The sequence below is a fragment of the Podarcis pityusensis genome (assembly GCF_964106645.2).
Source record: "Podarcis pityusensis genome assembly, chromosome: 8".
Taxonomy (NCBI): Eukaryota; Metazoa; Chordata; class Lepidosauria; order Squamata; family Lacertidae; genus Podarcis; species Podarcis pityusensis.
Window position 1 is genome coordinate 35213105 of NC_138033.1, and position 19552 is coordinate 35232656.

The window sequence follows — 19552 nt, forward strand, 5'->3', positions numbered from 1 at the left end:
GGCACTTGGAAGCTAATATCCCCTCTGTTGAATGACAGATTTGGTGTAGGACATTTTATTATTGGCTTTGGCTAAATTTAAACCCCATCAGTCTACTACTCTTAGTATCACAAGATTGTCATGAGAGCGCTTGGACTAAAATTGTCATCCAAAAGCTTTACTTTCCTGGTTTATCACCACAACAGTTATTAACACTGGGCTTCAGTAAAGCAAATAATTTAATTAGACAGCACCTATATGATATCAAGCGACAGAATAATCTGGCCACAATAAAGAAATCTTGTCCATGGTAGTATTATTTTCCACCTCGTCATTTTGATACTATTTGCAAAATTTAACAATTCCTAAATACAGATGTGCTTTCACATACGCAAGATTAAATATACTGCCTTCAGCTGTACTTGAGGGTCGATTTAAAAAAATTCTGCTGGGAAAATGGTTATGTCCATGTGGAGATGGCAGTATTGAGTCAGTGGCTCATGTGCTTCTAGCTTGCACTCTTTATAAAGGTATGAGGTTATTTCCCCTCTACTAATGTCCATATCGGGTTGCTCAACTATTGCTACTGTATCCTTTCTTCTACAAGATCAAGATGACCAGGTGACAGCAAAAACTGCAATTTTTTTAGCATGGACCAGTAGAATAAGATATATTATTTGATTATGGATGTAAACCTCCAGAATGTATTTTGTATAGTTAAGTTTTTACCTCTACCTTCCATACACTGTATTTTATTTTATTGCTATGGCTAGTGGCTGATGCAAATAAAGATTTTTTTCTGATTCTGATTCATGTTCACATCTTCAGACACTTCACTTCAAACACCCAACACTTCAAACACACATGTTGGGAATTTCTTGAAACACAATAGGCCAAAACTCCTTTCAGGTGGAGATCCCCACCCTGGGTGCTGGTATGTAAAAGGTAAAAGGCAAAGGACCTATGAAGGGTTAAGTCCGGTCAAAGGTGACTATAGGGTTGCAGCACTCATCTCGCTTTCAGGCCAAGGGAGCCGGTGTTTGTCCACAGACAACTTTCCAGGTCATGTGGCCAAGCATGACTAAACCGCTTCTGGCGCAACGGGACACCATGACGGAAACTAGAGCGCACGGAAATGCTGTTTGCCTTCCCACCGCAGCCGTACCTATTTATCTACTTGCACTGGCGTGCTTTCAAACTGCTAGGTTGGCAGGAGCTGGGACAGAGCAAAGGGAGCTCACTCTGTCGTGGGGATTTGAACCACCAACCTTTTGATGACAAGCAGAAGAGGCTCAGTGGTTTAGACCACAACGCCACGACTTGAGGCCATGCATGGTAATTGAATCCAGGTCTGTGCCACCTGTGGTAGATTTTATATAAATGGAAATTGACTCTGTTGGTTTACTGCAATGGAGCCCCAGGCCATGAGAGAGGGCATGATTGGCTGAAACACTAAAAAGGAGCACTTAACAAAACAACATCATATTAGGGGACGGGTCCCGTTTGTCTCAAAGCATTGCTGTTTCTGGATCCTTATGAACACACGTACCTACATTTAGATTTTGATGGATCTATCTGGTTCTATTCCAAACCCTTTCTAGCTAGCAAGGTTTCTGTCGCGCGAGCCCCTAACTTGGACACGTCTTTGCAAAAAGTACCGGGGCAAACCCCGAAGAGGTGGCGAGGGGCCAAGCAGGGAGCGTGACTGCCGTTGCTGCCGCCAACCCAATCAACCATCCCCGAGAGAATCGCCTGGATTTTCCCAGAGGTCGGACTTGGGCTGCCAAGGGAGGCGTGCCGCCCTCGGGAAGGGAGGGGAGGGGGAGGGAAAGGAGGAAGAAGGCGCAGAATCAGGGAATGGCGCTGATGCTGCTGGTTCTGCGAGGTGCCCATCGGGCTTAGGAGCGCCCGCCTCAGCCGCCGGGGCAGGAGCATGCGGGACCCTCTGCTGGTGGCGCTGGGCTGGGTGGTGGCGGCAGCGGCCATCGCCTCGACGTGGCACGTCCAGGCGGCAGGTGAGACCCCAAAGGGGAGAGAGCGAGAGAAACAGAGTCCCCAGCAACCTGGGCAGGGCGTCCCATGGAACACATGGGGGCTTCCTCTCGAGGAAGTGGGCAAGAGGGTAGCTTTTTCACTGCTCACACGGGATCCGTTTTATCTGTTGGTTATTCAGTTCATGAAATGTGTATTCCGCTTGATCGTAAGGAAAAGCCTCCAGCGGTTTACCAAAACACGTTTTAGATCGGCTGCTTTTAATCGATTGGCTGGTTCTTTGGTGCTGAGCTTACTTTTCTTCTTATTCAATGGACCCGTTGCTTTGTTTTGTAAAATAAAACTGTAAAAGCCGCCCTAATAGTTGGGTAGAACAGGGCATCGATTGGAGAGGGGCATTTGGTGATTTGCTCTTTTACCTGGCTTTGAGTGACTGCGCACTCTGCTGCTTGTGTGCGTGTGTTATGTATTAATCTTCTGTCCAGCACATTGAGGGGCCAAAAAGTGATATACAAATAAACCGTTGTTGTTGTTGTGCCCCCAAAGTGATATCTATTTTATTGCATAAAATTAATACGCTGCTTGATTGTAAAGGAAACAAAGAAAGCTCAAAATAGTTTTCAAAAAAAGATAGAATAATTAAATTATCAATAAGAAAAATTAACAACAGTGATTTAAGACTTTTGAAAAGTCAGTATAACAGTAGACTAAAGACAGATTAAAACTCGCAGAAACTCAACTTTCTAAACATCTGGGTAGGCTCACCTAAAGTCGAATGTTTTTAGAATGTTTTCAGAACAAGAATGATATAAGAATACATGACAACAATGAATAATAATAATAATAATAATAATAATAATAATAATAATATAACAGTGATGAGGGGCTCCAGCCTGTGTTGAGAACCACTGGCAGCTCTTGCCAACCTGCTGCCTTCCAGGTGTTTGGGAGCTGCTGATGGGAGTTGTAGGGCAACATGGGGAAGGGTCACTACCACCCAACCCAGCCCCCAGCATTGCTCCTCTCTCTTTAACAGTGGTCCACTGCTGAAACTTTCACACCACCTCTTCTTATTTCCCTATCAGGAAAATCACCACCTGCTGAATTTCTGTTGAATTTGCTTTTTAAGGCACAGGAGCAATGGCAATTAAAAAGGTGGCAATCCTGAGTTACCTTTAAGGTGCTTGGGACCATGGTAACTGAACCACCAGCAGATCAATTTATTAATTTTTAGAAAAGGCCATACGCTTGTGAGTCACCCCACTGCTTTTGTACTTGCCAGCCATCTAGGCGAAGGGTGCCTGAGTGTGTTTTGTTTCTGTTTCCCTTTCTCTAACTGCGTAGGCAACATGGCACCTTTTCTCTCTTGTATTTCCAAACGGGCCAGGGGGAAAGCAGATGCAGTGGGCTCAGCTATGTTCACCCCACTCCATTCAAGTGCAAGGGTTTGAGTCTTTTTAGTGCACAGAAAAGGCAAGCAATTGGCAACGTGATAGAAGTTTATAACATGGCACTTTGAAGGTGCACAGAGAAAAGTCGTCCCCCCTCTCGTAACGCTCAAATTGGTGGATGTACAATGAAGCTGAATGTTGGGAGATTCAGGATAAACAAAAGAAATTCCTTCTTCAACCAGAGCATATTGAAGCTATGGAGACAATGATGGCTCCCAACTTGGATGGCTTTAAAAGAGGATTGGACAAATTCATGGAGGGCAAGGCTATTAATGGCTACTAGGTATGATGGCTAAGCTCTGCCCCCACAGCCAGAGGCCTCATGCGTCTGGGAATCTCAGGTGGGCAGAGTACTGTTGCGCTTATGTCCAGTTTGCAGACTTCCAACAAGGATCTGACTGGTCACTGTGCGGAGAGATGGGTCATTGGCCTGATCCAGCAGGCCTGTCTTATGCTCTTATGTTCTTATGTCAAGGTGATGGGTGGGATGCTGGATTTTGTAAATTAATAAAGCGGGGGGGGGGGAGAGAGACATTGTTAGCTCACATTAAAAATAAGAAAAAAACATTAATCCCAATGATATCCAAATGAGACTAATGATTATAAAGATATATGCTCAGATGTAGAAGGGGCAATTCGATCTCCAAACCGTTGAGTAATGGATGGTGGGAGTTTTTCCTTTCAGTCTCTTTGGGACTTGCCAGATCCCCTTTCATTGTTCATCCATTAGCCCCCATCTCAGAGGGACATACCGTATTCTTTGCTCTATAAGACTCACTTTTTCCCTCCTGAAAAGTAAGGGGAAATGTGTGTGCATCTTATGGAGTGAATGCAGGCTGTGCAGCTATCCCAGAAGCCAGAACAGCAAGAGGGATTGCTGCTTTCACTGCGCAGCAATCCCTCTTGCTGTTCTGGCTTCTGAGATTCAGAATATATTTTTTCTTGTTTTCCTCCTCCAAAAACTAGGTGTGTCTTGTGGTCTGGTGCGTCTTATAGAGTGAAAAATACGGTAATTTAAAAGTGCGTGAACGTCTGCAAACACCAAGCATTTTGATTTTAGCATAGGAAGAGGTGCTTGAGTGAGGGGTGCTGAACTCTCTCTCACACCTTTGCACCCTTTGTTCCATCGCCTCAGGTGCTTTTCTCACAGCCACCTCTGATTCTGGAAATGGCTGGACTGAGGAGAAAAGTGCCTGAGCTGATGTAGCAAGAGAAGTCCTGGTGGGGGAAGGGGAGAGGGCTCAGCTTCCCTTACCCTGTAATGTAGGAGTAAGAGCAGCTTTTGCCAGCCTGTTGCCTTACATGTGTTTTGTATTACACTTTCCAGGAGCTGCAGCCATGGTACTGTTAACTCCAGCATCTGAGAGCCCACTGACTGAGGCTGATGGGAATTGTAGTTAGGAATGGGAGAGGATTTTGGTTTGCTCCAGACCTGGAAGCAAACCTCTCTGGTCTTCATCCGATGGCTCACATTGGATCACATGTCTAGATTGGATTGCATGTATGTGAACTTCTCAGGTTGTGGTTATTTGTGCTAACATCCTGGTTTTAGTTTCATTTCTATGCAAGGTGGTTCGGGAGCTTTCTAGCTCTTTTTGCCTTTCTGTTCAAAAATCATTTCTAGCTGCTTGAAAGATACAGTATCTGTATTGGAGTTTTAAAAAAGATGTTATTAAGGTGTTTTTATTGCTTTATTGTTTGTCACTCTGGGCTCCTTTGGGAGGAAGGGCAGTATAGAAATTGAATAAATAAAAAACAAATTAAAATTAAGTGTGTGTATGTGAAAATTGCTTAAAATATCCACATGGTTATAAGATGGAACAGACTTGCTGGTCCACTTGGGTTCAAGGGAGACAAACCAGATTAAGGCTGCATTCACAACATACATTTCAACTGCAATGATACCACTTTAACCAGTCATGGCTTCCGCCAAAAAAATTATGGGAGTTGTAGTTTGTTAAGGATGCTGAGAGTTTTTAGGAGACCACTATTCCCCTCACAGAGCTACCATTCCCAGAGTTTCCTGTGAAGAGGGACTGATTATTAAACCACTCTGATGAAATTATAACAGGGCAGATAATCTATCAGAGACCCTGATTCCCCGGACCATTTGGTAGGTTGGGTCCTTTTTGAAGTGGGGTTGGTCTAGAAGACCCTTGGGGTCCCTTCCAACTCTATGATTCTAAGTGTAGCCACATGGTGAGGCTTCCCCCTGAGGGCAGCTGTTCACATCTAGCACTCTTGAGACTTGATTCAATGGCTTTTAAGATGCCACCAGAACTCACCCACTGTGCTTTGTGGTAGGCTAGCCAAAACCACAGGATGAAGAATGGTGCCTCCAGAATGTCACCATTCTGCACAACAAACCCACTTTCTTAAAATGAAATAAAAAGCCCCCCCCCCCCGACTTTTAGTGCTTAGGAAAGTGACAGGAGAGTAACAGGGAACTGTACTGAAAAGTGTGGGGTGAACTAAAGATAAATGGGAAGACATGTCAGCACCACCACCCCACGCCAATTGGAATGAATGCTCATTGTCCTATAACTGCCCCATAATAATATTTGTTAACAAATGCTCAATACATAGTCTAGCCTCTGTGTAAGCTTTGTGCAAGCAGATCAGGATGCTGAATAGCAAAGAGTCCTCAGTGTGATTTAATTTAAAGTGTCTGCTATGCTACCATTTGTCTGCATGAACTGGGATGAAGGGCCTTCCACTTTCTAGTGCATATCTTAAAAGTATTTGTGTGCATGTTTGACCATATGTGTATTTGCAGAAACGTGGATTGTTCAGGGACATTGTGAATAGGGATTGGACCTCGGACTGGTTATTCAGCCTATTTGTTTGCTGCTGTGTGTGACTGTGTGAAGCAGACACAAATGAGTGAAAGATGCTTTCGTCAAAAACACTTGAGTTCGCCAGCAAACGACGCCAGCTGTCAGGTCTTGGTTACTCTGTGCATATTGAGCGAGGCATCTCTTGCAAAACAAAACAAAACAAAAAACACACACTTAGCAAAATTAAAAGTTTTGAAATATGGGTTTGGTCTCTGTTCCCCACCCTGCATCAAAATATAACTTTTAGTAGTGAGAAACAATTGGCAGCCTTTATCGATGAGTTCTTCCGGCCATCGCGGCCACTGCAGGATGCTACTTCTCACAGAGAACAGCAGGGATTTGTCTTGGGCTGGGGAGGATTAAGAACAGGCAATTAATCTGAACCAGCATTGCTCAACCATCCACATTCCTGCCTGTCATGCCTCATCTGGAGGAGTCCACAATCAGAGGCCAATGTGGAGCTCCCACTACTTAGTGAAGCCCAGAACCCAACGAGATCTGTGGACAAGGACAAGTTAGGACTCCGGGACAAGGGTGCTAGGTGGGCATCCCGTGGAGACCTCCCCTTTGACAACAACTAATGGGATTCGGCTGGGTGTGGTTCTAGCAAGCTCCAGCTGAAAAGCCCCAGCATCAGGTGGGAAGAGCTGCTTTTTGCCTTGTACCTGGCCCTCTACTTGCGTGGAATGAGACCTTGGACTGCCCCTTGATTTGCATCTTTCCTGAGCCCTTGCTTGAACCACTGTTTACTTGGGACTGGACCTCGGACTGGCCTTGGGTGTTGCTGGTGTCTGCATCCATGGCAGCTCTGTTTATATGGATGTTCCTCTGCAGCTCAGGACCCAGCTAGGGCAGGACACTCCCCTCCCTCTTTATTCAGCTGTAGCCAAGGGTCAGGCAAGGCAGAGAAAGGGGGTGTCCCTCTTACGCCCATTACAGTGAATCCAATTTCTCCTCTGTTGTTCTTTGGAATGCAGAGGCACCCCTTGAGGTTAGATCCCCAGGGATTTCAAATTCTGCAAGGCCTTGCTGTTGCAATTCAAGGAGGGGAGGTAAGCTGAGCCCTTTCCCCCCGCCCCCCTACTTTCCTCCTCACTTCCATCAGGCTCCCTGCTCAACTCCTGTTCTCCTCTTAACTGGCTAAAGATGCTGGCTGAGTTTATTTTAGGTGTGCTCAGGAAACCCAGCTGGCGCCTTTGTGGGGAAGGGACTTGTCCAGGGATAAACACATCTTTCCAGGGCCCAGATAAGAGAATATTTGTCCCTGCTGGCACTTCAGCCAATTATGTTGGTTCTTTTTTTTTACTTTGCTGCTTGTAAAACATGATAATTTTCTGGATAAAAATATAGTTTAAAAAACTCAACTTTTTTCAAATGTGTGTGCTGGGGGGAGGGTTTCCTAGGATATTGTTATTCAAACAGATTTTTTAATTTAAATACTTACAAAACACAATTTTCAAGTGTATCAAGGTGGCTTACGAAACATACAAAATGTAATAAAATTGCCTGTAAAACGTAATTTAAAACATCAGTAGATGCCAGGGCTGTCAGACAGGCAGGACCACCCACAAAATGTCAAAATGAAGACTCCCTGTGTTCACTCAAGCCAGCTGCTTCTACCACCTATCAGCTTGCCATCTTCTCAGACCTGTCCTCGGTGTCCCACCACCAATGTCATTGGTCTAAGTCTTCTTCCTCCGTGTCATCCCTGGGGATTTTTGGGCTGGCGTCTCCCACTGCTCTTCATCAACCAGCCAGTCTCTGACAGTAGATTGGTTAGAAAGGGAAGCTCATATTGCAAAGGCTTGCCTAAAGAGTAGAAAAGAAGACCGAAAGAAGGCAGGGATTATTGCTGCCAAAGACAGTTCCACAGAGCAGGGCCTTCCACACTAAATACTCAGTCCCTTCTAATGGCCAACCAAACTTCAAGGCATGGAGATCCATCCAAAGTGCCCCATCAGATGATCTCAGTGATTGAGGGGACACACAAGGGAACAGACAGTTTTTCAGGTGTTTCAGGCCCAGGGCTTTGAGGATTAACACAAGAACGTTCGAACTGTTGCCTGCAGTCTGCTCCTGCGAGCAGCCTGGCCACTGTAGGAATCAAGTCTTGAGGCTGCCAGTGCATGGACCACTGTATGGTCAGGCTGTGTGGTCCAGGAATGGTTTCAGTTGGCATACCATGCATACCATCTAGAGCTGGTAAAAAAAAGCACTCTTGGGCATTTTGGGGGCATTCCTCTGTTTTGATATGGTTTGGGCAGTTTGAGTATGGAAACTGAGTTCATCTCATTTATGTACATATTGTCCCTGACATTGCCTGTCATTTAAGTCCTTAAATGCACCTAGTGTGTCCAATTGTCCAAGAGGATTGGTGGATAAATTCATGGTGGATAAAGCACTATCACTGGCTACTAGCCATGATGGCTCTGCTCTGCCTCAATGGTCAGAGGCATCAATGCTTTTGAATACCAGTTGCTGGAAGCCACAGGAGTGGCACATGCTCTTGTGTTTGGGGTTACGGGTTTCCCACAGGCATCTGGTTGGCCACTGTGAGAACAGGATGTGGGCCACCGGCTGGATCCAGCAGGGCTCTGTGTACATTCTCTTGGGTTGGCGTGCTAATTTAAAAAAAAGGGGGGGGCTCAGTTTCACTTTCCCCCTGTGCTTTCACCCATTTAGATTGTGATCTCCTCTAAGAGCTGTTGTTTAACTGCTTCTGTGAGCATTATATAAATAACAATAAATTATCCATTCCATATGGGCTGGATATCACACAGTCGCCCTTGAATGGGGCCCTAAACAACTGTTGTGCAAAAGCCAAATCTAGCTGGGATCACTGATTGCTGAGTAAATCCCTTGAAGGCAGAGGCCAGATTCCACAAGGGTGAATCTGCAGAATATTCATGCCTCCAGCTATTCAAAATCCCACTGCAGGCACTTTGTGTTGTGGGGAAATTAGCATCCTACACCCAGTTTGCATTTAGGTTAAAGCAATACAGTATCTCCCAAGATCAAGGTGGGGCAATCTTGGCTGTTCTTGCCTATCTCCCCTTGTGCAATTCTCCAGAGCCATAGGTGAATATTTCCCAAGTAGCTGAAACTCTTTCTGAGAGGTGTATGTTCCAGATTAATCGATAACCCAGAAGCTCAGTCCTACCTGGCCAGTCCAGGAGCTACAGCCAAAGACCTTGATAAAGCACCCCACCCTCCAGACAGCAAACAGTCCTGCTCTTCCTTTCAACCTCTGCCTTACGACAATACCTGCACTGTTCCAGATGAATATGTTCAGCTTTTTGCAGTTATTATTTCATAATCTGTGAATCACTTTGTGTAGCTCTGTCCCAAGGTGATTTTCAGGCACATTCTTAAAAACAGCTAAGAGAATATTGTAAGCAGTAGGAAAACAGCCGAGTATATATTTAAAAACAGCACAGAATGAACACCTAAGGCAGATTCCTCTTCATCCAGCTGGAGAAGCCTGTCGAAACAAAAAATACCTTCAATTGTTTCTGGGGAATACAGATATCAGTTGCCTGTTGTATCTCAACAGGAATGCTGCCCCTCCAGAGGACATCATAACCTAGGGTGCATGAATCCACTCTCCTAGTCACAGAGGGATGTGATTCCTCCAACCGACCCCATTTTATGTGGAAAAGACCCTGATGTTGGGAAAGATTGAGGGCACAAGGAGAAGGGGACGACAGAGGACGAGATGGTTGGACAGTGTTCTCGAAGTTAGCAGCATGAGTTTGACCAAACTGCGGAAGGCAGTGGAAGACAGGAGTGCCTGGCGTGCTCTGGTCCATGGGGTCACGAAGAGTTGAACACGACGAAACGACTGAACAACAACAGCAACAATACTAATTCTTGAAATGGATTAGGGGTGGCTGTTCTTGCCTCAGAATTCCATTGAATCTTACCTTTTATCTCCCTGTGTGTGCCAACCTGTTGACACTTCCTCTGCAGCCATAAGCTGCCTTGCTCTCTGTAAAATAGGTGAAAGCAGTTTCACCAAAGGTATGTCCTAGGCAACAATAGGGCCTTGGAGATGTGATTGCAAAGTTACCATAGTTTATTCCTTTGTCAAGCTTGTTTGACCTCAGTGCTCTTTGAGGACCGGTCCCTGAATATTTTACCATGAAAACATGTTAACATTTGTTGGGGGTAATGAAAACACCCTAATGACAAAATCTGATGCATTTCAGGGACATTTTATGCCTCAGGTGGTGTTTTGTTTGTTTGTTTCCAGAAGGAAAACTGAAAGTGATAGGTAGCTAAAATGTGGGGACTTGTATGGGTAACAATTTGTGACAATGTCCTAGAATGACTTCCTGGTAGGTTTGTTTCTATGTGAATTGCACAATGATAAGGGTGCTGAGGGGACACTTCAGCACCCACAAAATTGGATGAAGGTTAAGAAGAGGCTGGAGGGGGGCTACATTCTGCATTATAGACACTGCCTTGAGACACTGTGGTACTCCAGCACCACCCTGAGTGTCTCCCATCCCCACTGCCAGAGACAGTGGAGAAGCAGTGGCAGCAGCAGTAGCGGCGGCAGCAGCGGCAGCACCTCAGAGTCCTCTGCCACTGCTGCTTCTTGTTTCTGCAGCAGCGGGCAGCATAGTGTGGCAGTAGGCAGGCACAGGGGCAGGATTTGCTACCTCAAGATTCCACCTCCACCTGAGACAGCTGCCTCAGTTTGCCTAATCATAAGGCTGTCTCTGTCTCTAAGCTCCCTTCCAGCTCTTTATGTGATGCAATAAATCATCTGCAAATCTGCAGAATCATTTCCTCCCAGTTTGCCCCGAGAGAGGAAAAGGTTGAATTGAACACTATGATGAGGTTACCAGATTTTTTCAATGAATCTGGGGACACTTTAAATAAATAAATAAATAAATAAATAAATAAAGTAACTTTGGGACATTGATGCTGCAGCGATGGCGGTGGCAGAGGGGCCATCAACCGCCTTGACCTCAACCGCCACGTTTCCCCTTTCTTCCCCAGCTTCTATCTCCTTTCTCCTGGAGCCTGGGCAGCCCCTGAGTTTTTGGTTCTTTGGTGGTGGGGAAGCGGTGCGCGATGGGTCAGGCATGGAAGGCGGAGAAGGAGGGCCGAGAGCGGCGGCAGCAGCGAGGCTCGGGCAACACGAAGCCTTCCTTCCCATCTGAGCAGCCCCAACCCCATTCCTACTTGCGCGCAAGCAGGAGGGGGCGGGGATCCCTCAGCTGCGAAGGGAGGTTTCCCCTTGCCTAACTGAGAGATCCCTGCCCCCTCCTGCTTGCATGCAAGCTCTGATAGGCAGCATGAAGCCTCCCTTCACAGCTGAGAGATCCCCGCCCCGCTCCTGCTTGCATGCAAGAAGGAGTTGGGAGGCTGCTCCCATAGGCAGCATGAAGCCTCCCTTCACAGCTTAGTTGCTGGGGTCAGGGAAGGTGGAGGAAGCCCGGAAGCTGCATCTTCAAGCCCTTGCACCACCATCATATGGGGACTTCTTAGCAGCTCCTGTTGCCAGCCAGAGCCAACTGCTCCAGGCTGCTGAGACTGCCACCCCTGCGTTTCCCGGGGACATTAGATGAAATCTGGGGACATTCCAGGGATGCAATTTGTCTGGGGACTTATTCACAAATCCAGGGACTGTCCCTGGGAAACGGGGACGTCTGGTAACCCTACACTATGAGGGCACTTTGAAACTCCTTCCCCCATTATGAGAACACAATGCCTGCTCTACTCTCACAGAGAGTCTGTGAACAGGGCAGACCTCAGCCAGGTGCCTCTAAATATCACAGAAATAGCAAGCACAGTTTCCTGCTTCTGTTCCATAGGGGCACAAGAGTCCTCTGTTAGGTTAGCTGCTGATGTGTATCTCGGAAGTCACGGCCATTTCTTTTGTTAGCCTGACATTTGGGTTGGCTCAGTGGTGTTAACAGGCACAGCTACTCGGTTTCAAAAATAAAATACAGTGGTGCCTCGCAAGACAAAATTAATCCGTTCCGCGAGTCTCTTCGTCTTGCGGTTTTTTCGTCTTGCGAAGCACGGCTATTAGCGGCTTAGCGGCTATTAACGGCTTAGCGGCTTAGCGGCTTTAAGAAAAAGGAAACAAACTCGCAAGAACTCGCAAGACGTTTCGTCTTGCGAAGCAAGCCCATAGGGAAATTCGTCTTGCGGAACGACTCAAAAAACGGAAAACTCTTTCGTCTTGCGCGTTTTTCGTCTTGCGAGGCATTCGTCTTGCGAGGTACCACTGTAATGAGATTGCTCATCAAAGAGGAAAGAGTTGGGCAATCACAGTCTATGCTGGCAAATCTTTCTCACATGATCCTTTTTCCTAATGCAACCAGAATTCAAGGCACATTTTCTGCAACAAGAATTCAAGAGAGTTGTGCAACCTGCAGTTGTTTTGAACATGGAAACGATTTTATATAATCGTTCTCTGGTTTGAAATTGGAAATGTGTCATAGCAAAGTATAGTCTGGCCATCTGAAGCCTTGGGCTTGTGTGCTTCCTAAACTTTATTTATCGTTCTGACAATTTGTATAACACTTAACAACAGTTGCCTCTAAGCAGTGTACAAGAGACTCAATGCAATGAAACTAAAAATGAGCTAAAAGGTTAAAATTAACTGTAAAAATGTTCTCTTGCCATCCACACTGATTTCCTCCTTCACTTTCTAGTTTGATCAGGCCATAGTTTACTACTACAGCTGAATTAAGCATGCTAGAACTTTAAGCAATAGACCACATAGATGTGTGAGCATCCTGCCCTGAAAGCAGTGGAGCCTTTGAAAACATTCATTCATTCATTTTATTTATAAATCCCATGACAGCCAGTGTTGCATAGTGGTTAGAGTGTCTGACCAGGACCTGGGAGGCCAGGGTTTAGCCATGAAACGCACTGGGTGACCAGTTGCTGCATCTGAGCCTAACCTACCTCACAGGGTTGTTGTAAGAATAAAATGAGGAGGGGGAGAGCCAGGTACACCACCTCGAGTTATTTGCAGGAAAGGGGGGGGGGGTATAAATATAATATATAAAGCATTCAAAAGCAATTTAACAATGAAAGCATCAACAATAAAAATGTACATAAAACCACTTCCATTACTGATTCAGAGTGGGATAAAATCTCTATTTAAAAGGCTTGTTGTAAAGGGAAGATATTCAACAGGGGTCAGAAAGACAATAGAGACGGCAAGTGGCTGATATGTAATGGGAGTCTGTTCCAAAGTGTAAAGGCCTGATTCTGACACCATGCAGAATGGACCCCTTGATGAACTGCTGTTGGTTATGGTCCCTGATATGAGTGCAGTGATTTGTTAGGTAAATGCACAGCAAGATGATATTTTAGGTATCGTGGTCCCAAACTGTATAGATTACCAGTACCAGCATCTCGAATATAGCCCAGTGGCTGCTTGGTAGCAATTCAAATCAGTGCAGATGTTTGCAAAAGTCTCAGAAGGTGCTCACTGCTGCCTCCCCCTGTTCCCCAAAGACCAAGTGATTTATCTGGGACAAGGCAAGGCCCTGGAGAGAGGGGTGCATGCCAGGTCCCGGCTGTCTTTTCCTGCCTTGCCACAGCTAAGTCCCTGGGCTCAGTGGTGTAGCGTGGGGGGTGCAGGGGGGGCCGGCCGCACCGGGCGCAACATCTGGGGGGGCGCGCTCGCACTCGCAGCTCTCTGCCCCTACCTGGCTCACTCACTCTCTCTCACTGCAGTGCTGGCTGTGTGAATCCGATCCGAGCCGCTGGGTCGCCGCCCACTGTGGAGGGGGTGGGTGCCAGGCGTGCGGTGCGGAGAGAGAGCGAGGGACTATCTGGGGGAGGGACAGTGCAGCGGCCGCCCAGCGCAGTGCTGAGCGCGGGAGAGAACCACACCAGACCAGACCAGGCAGCAGCAAGAAGAAGCTGGCATCGGCGGCAGGTTAGGGGTTAGGGGGCACAAATTGCTTGCCTTGCCCCGGGTTAGGGGGCGCAAATTACTTGCCTTGCCCCGGGTTAGGGGGCGCAAATTACTTGCCTTGCCCCGGGTGCTGACAACCCACGCTACGCCGCTGCCTGGGCTTAATGGCAATAACTACACCTACTTGGTACTCTGAATCAGACTCAAAGTTTGGCATGCTACTAGTCGGGAGAGTGTTGTTGCAATCAGATCCTGATTTTGGGCTTCTCATAGGTTTTATCTGGCCGCTGTGACAACAGGATGCTGGACTAGATTGACCGGCTTTGACTTGATCCAGCAGGGCTTTTCCTATGTTCTATTTTGTATTTGTTTATTTTCTCTTCTATTTAGTATCAGGCATTTTATTAGGCTAGCTTATTTGCATACAGTGTTCTTTAGTCTATGCTGTTAAATTAGGTTTGCTCATTTGTATTGTTTTGCACAACGTTGTATGGACTGATGCCTTTTTTCTATTTATTGACATGGTGACTTACAATCCATTCTAATGTTTTTGAACAGTAATGCTTATTGTTCGTTTGATATGTCGTGAGCCTTTTGGGGCACAGTTTTCTGGGAAAGTGGCATACAAATAAACACGCAGTGATCGATGTACTGTTTTCTTGCTGCAGGACAACCGGAAGTAGGAAAAGGCTGTGCAAACGAATGTAGGCAGCACTTATCCAGACCGATTCACCAGATCAGACTGCAAAATTATACGAAAATGACATGTGGGATGAAGACTTCGGTAATGTAAGTGCCTTGTGCCGTTAATGCTATGCCAGTTATTATACAATCCAGTTTTCTTCTCATCAGAAGAGATGGAAGTTAAATGCAGTTGTCACAGGAGACGTGTGTCTTCCAGTTTTCTTTCTACCTATCCAAAGCTCTTTAAGGAGGCCATAAATGATTAAACTGATTTCAGGAACAAAAAAGGGTGGGAACAGGCTTAAAATACATTGATGTTGTTATTATGGCAAAAAGCAATGGCTGTAGTGATGCTGTCTTTTGTTTGACCCTTCCCTCCCTGACTTCTATAGGGTGAGTGTGTAAATTCATTTATTACTATGAGTATATTATATATAGTACTATCAATTTGCATGGTGCCCCAGACATTAGCAATGGGAAGACAGGGCTCCACCTCATACAGTATATAATATAAAACACAACACAAGCTGAGGCTACAGAGGGAAGAGAGGGAAGGAGAGGGAACAGTGAAGCAGGGAGGACGGTGGGTTCTTAGGGTGCAGAGGTGACAGGGTGCCAAGCTTCACTGCAGCTCTTTGGTTTATTTCTGCTACTCTGCAACACGATGTTGATGAATATTTGCAAGGCCATTTTTTGTTAAATGGAAATGGATGTGGAAAGATATTTAAGAATATCTTAACTAAGCAGTGCTAAAGGATGTGCTTAAATCTGTCCTGTTGATGATCACTGAGTTTTAAAACCGCTTAACTGAGCTGGATCGTGTCCCTTTTGTTTCCCTTCGCTGTCCAGATTGATCACTAAGAAGAATCTGAAATTATGTGCAAGACCAGAGGAAGTCTGGGTGCAGGAGGCTATGAGGCAGCTGGATGCAATAAACACTCCTACAGAAGTGACAGCTGGGTTTGACAAACAAGTGGGAGATGCTGTCTCCATACCAGCTCACCCTGGGGGTCCACCTGACACCACTGTCACATTTAGTACAGCTACTTACACTCCCAAACCAGCAGTGATGGTGACTGGAACGACTGTTCATCCCAAAACCCTCGCAAGTGGCACTATGGTTTCCCAAACCTCTGTTGGACCAAAGAGATATGAGGGAAGTCTCACAACTGTTGGGAAAGGCCTGGAAGAGTTCCCTGGATCAACTCATGATTTGGTGGCATCTCCATCCAGCTCCCCCATAAGCAATTTTATTATTGCAGATTCCACGGCAAAAGGCACGAAGCCGACCACAGCATCTGCCACTCCCCCAGCTTCCTCCGAACAACTGACTCCAGTTCTGAGCAGCTCCAGCACAGGTATCGGAAGGCAGTCAACTGTGGGGCTCCCAACTGCTGAAGCAAACATGCACACTTCTACCAAATCAGCAGGTACTTTGTCAACATCAGGCTTTCACCAGGAGAACGCAACCGGAAAAAGCAGAGCACAGCCAACCACAAGCACTCCTGAGGGTGCCTTCTCTCCCAGTGCTTTGGCTGGACCCCGAAGTCACATCATCTTTTGGGCTTCCATGGGGACTTTTGTGTGTCTCACCATTGTAGTTGGGTGGGCATGCGCTAGGCCCAGAACACCACCTAAGGAACTGGTCCAAGGCTTGCTCTTCACTTCCTCTGACTCTCAGTCTGACGCCTTGGCCATGGAAGTTCTTTAACTTGCCTGTGACTTTGTCTAAGAATGCTTCTTTCACGCCAGGGTTTTAACCAAGGCCATTGAATAAAAGAGGGGGAGCAAGTGAGCCCCATCCTGCATGTTCAGTCACAAGATGCAGTGCACACACATCAGATGAATGGCAAAGCCCATAAACTGGGGGGGGGGGGGAGAGAGGCTGGCCCCCTCAAATATGTTATTAGTTGACTTCTACGTTCTAAGGCAAGGCAGATGGTGTGAGCTTCCCCCACAAGAGTGGGACCTGTGACATTAGCTGCTCTAGGGAAGCAGGATGTACCAAACACATTGCCCAAGGGTTGTGAGAGAGGCCTTATCCTGCAGGAATATGAACTCAGGCCACTTCAAAGTGGGAGGCAGGCCTTCTCACCAAATCCCTCTGCTAGGGGAACAGAGAGCGGCTCCTTCCTGAGCCATTCAAGCCAAGTTGGTTGGAAGCAGAGCTGGAGCAGTGCCAAGGCAATTGTATATTGACCTGAGACCAAGGTCAAAGGCTCACCGGGGACATATAATCAAGCATACTTGGATAGGACTCCTCCTAAAGTTGTTTGCTTGATCTTCCTTTATTTGTCAAAGTAGGCAAGTGTTGAATCTGTTGGTGTCTCCGTAGTCCACCAAGATTCAAATCTCACGAGGTTGCTTATACCCTGTAGACCAGGGTAGACCAGGGCCACATTTTGCCAAGGGCCACATTCCCTTCAGGGTAATCTGATAGGGGCCACATGTCAGTGGGAGGGGGGCAGAGCCTCTCACCTCCCTCCCTCTCTCCCTACCCACTGGGCTGCAAGCAGAAGGGCAGATCACTCTTGTCAGAGGTCTAAACTGCTTGCTTGTGGTGGTCTTCCCTCCTTCCATTTTGCCTTCCTCCTCCCCCTGCTCTGTCTTTCCTTCTAGGCTTTTGCCCCCCTCAAGCAGGAAATTAGGCAGGGGGCTCCAAGTAACCTGCTGGCTACAGACTCTCCACTTCTGCAACCTGCAGCTGCTGGAATCTGTGGCCAAGTACTTAGCACATAGGAATTACCATTTCAAGTATGGGAGAGAAGTGGGAAAGCATTATGTATGTTGAAATTTGCACTAAATGCTCAAGACCAAAAACCAGGTCATTTAGCCAAGCTCAAGGTGTACAGTAGTTTTTTATCCTTATCCATAGAATGGGTATTTTCTGGGTTTGCTATATGGTGTTTTGTATTTTCTTTAAGTAAATAAATAAAACTCTAATCCCATGTAATGTGTCGTCTTTCACAAATGCGAGGCGGAATAAAAAAAGAGGGTCGTCCAAGTGAACCAAAGTACCTTGTTATGGAACCACTAACAGATTACAGATGTAGGGCCATCACTTTGCTTTATTTCCACCCTGCCTTTCAATTTTATAAATGCTTAAAGTGGTTTAAAATTGAACAAGGAATGGTACTGAAAAAACCAAAACAATAGTTTAAGCAGGAAGGAAAAAAGTCAAAGCATCAAAATCAGGCAGTAGCAAGTCTCAGAGTTTTTTTGTTTGTTTTTGTTTTAACAATTTTTATTGGTTTCTAAACAAATTCAGATACAAGAACCTTTAACCACTTATCCAGCAGTGCATCTAATGGTGTTTGTTTTAGCTAGACTGGTGACTGGGAGTGGCTGCCAAGACCATATAACACCGGTCCTGAAAGACCTACATTGGCTCCCGGTACATTTCTGAGCACAATTCAAAGTGTTGATGCTGACCTTTAAAGCCCAAATGGCCTCGGCCCAGTATACCTGAAAGAACATCTCCACTCCTATCATTCTGCCCGGACACTGAGGTCCAGCTCTGAGGGCCTTCTGGATGTTCCCTCACAGCAAGAAGTGAGGTTACAGGGAACCAGACAGAGGGCCTTCTTGGTAGTGGCACCCACCCTGTGGAACGCCCTCCTATCAGATGTCAAGGAAATAAACAAATAAACAACAATCTGACTTTTTGAAGACATTTGAAGGCAGCCCTATATCGGGAATTTTTTAGTGTCATTTTTTTTACAACTTTTTATGTGCTATAAGCCACCCAAAGTGGCTGCGGAAACCCAGCCAGATGTGCGGGGTATAAATAATAAAATTATTGTTGCTGTTGTTTTTGTTCTTGTTCATTGACTTTAGACATAAACTTACAAAAAGAATGTTCAAACATATTTAACGTAACCTCTGCTCTGAGAATATTGGCATGACAAGGTCTTGGTTTTGGTAATTAACATGCTTAAAGAAATGGGCCCACGTTTCTTGAAAGCTATCTCTATTCTGAAATATAAATGGATGGCAAAGGCAGGCTCAGAGTTAAGAGGTTAAAAGGTCTGGATAAATTAAGAAGACCGGAATGAAAAAGTACACACTTGTTAAAGGAATTGCTGGTCTGGTTTGCACATAACACTAAACCATGGTTTTCTAAACAGTGTCAATGGGGTGCTTTTATGAAAAAGTGTACTCACTCCCATAGCAGGCAGTGGTGGCCATCAACTTAGATGCCTTTAAAAGAGGATTTCACAATTTTATGAAGGATAAGGCTATCAAACGGCTCCTAGCTATGATGGCTATGCCCTTCCTCCATGTTCAGAGGCAGCAATACCAGTGGCTGCAAACCTCAGAAGGGGAGAGTGCTCTTGAGCTAAGGCCCTGCTTGTGGACTCCTCATAGGTTTGTCACTGTGAGAAAAGGATGCTGGACTAGATGGGCCATTGGCCTGATCCAGCAAGCTCTTCTTATGCTTAATAGACCAGCCTCCTAGTTACCAAAGGTAGCTCCAAGGACAGCAAATGACTTGGGCATAGCTGTCAAGATTATCCCAGTGCCGTGTCCCATTGCTGTCCCTTATTGATGGATGTCCCTTAAATATCCCGGGTTTCAAAGGAAGCAGCTCCTCTCCCTCCCTCCCTGCCGGCCAAGGAAGAGGGAGGCTCCAACTGTGTTGCTTGGCTGCCCGGCCCGCCCTCCTCTGGCCTCCTCTCACCAGCCTCGGCCCCCGGGAACGCCTCGCCGCCAGG

General features: G+C 46.2%; 1 protein-coding gene across 1 annotated transcript; it reads left to right on the forward strand.

The window, feature by feature from the left end:
* Positions 1–1823: 1823 nt before the first annotated feature.
* Positions 1824–17785, forward strand: LOC308483315 (uncharacterized protein). Its single transcript, XM_081017058.1, has 3 exons — positions 1824–1994; positions 14822–14942; positions 15687–17785. The coding sequence occupies exons 1-3, from the start codon at positions 1913–1915 to the stop codon at positions 16546–16548; spliced, it is 1065 nt and encodes a 354-aa protein (XP_080873184.1). The 5' UTR covers positions 1824–1912; the 3' UTR covers positions 16549–17785.
* Positions 17786–19552: the final 1767 nt, after the last annotated feature.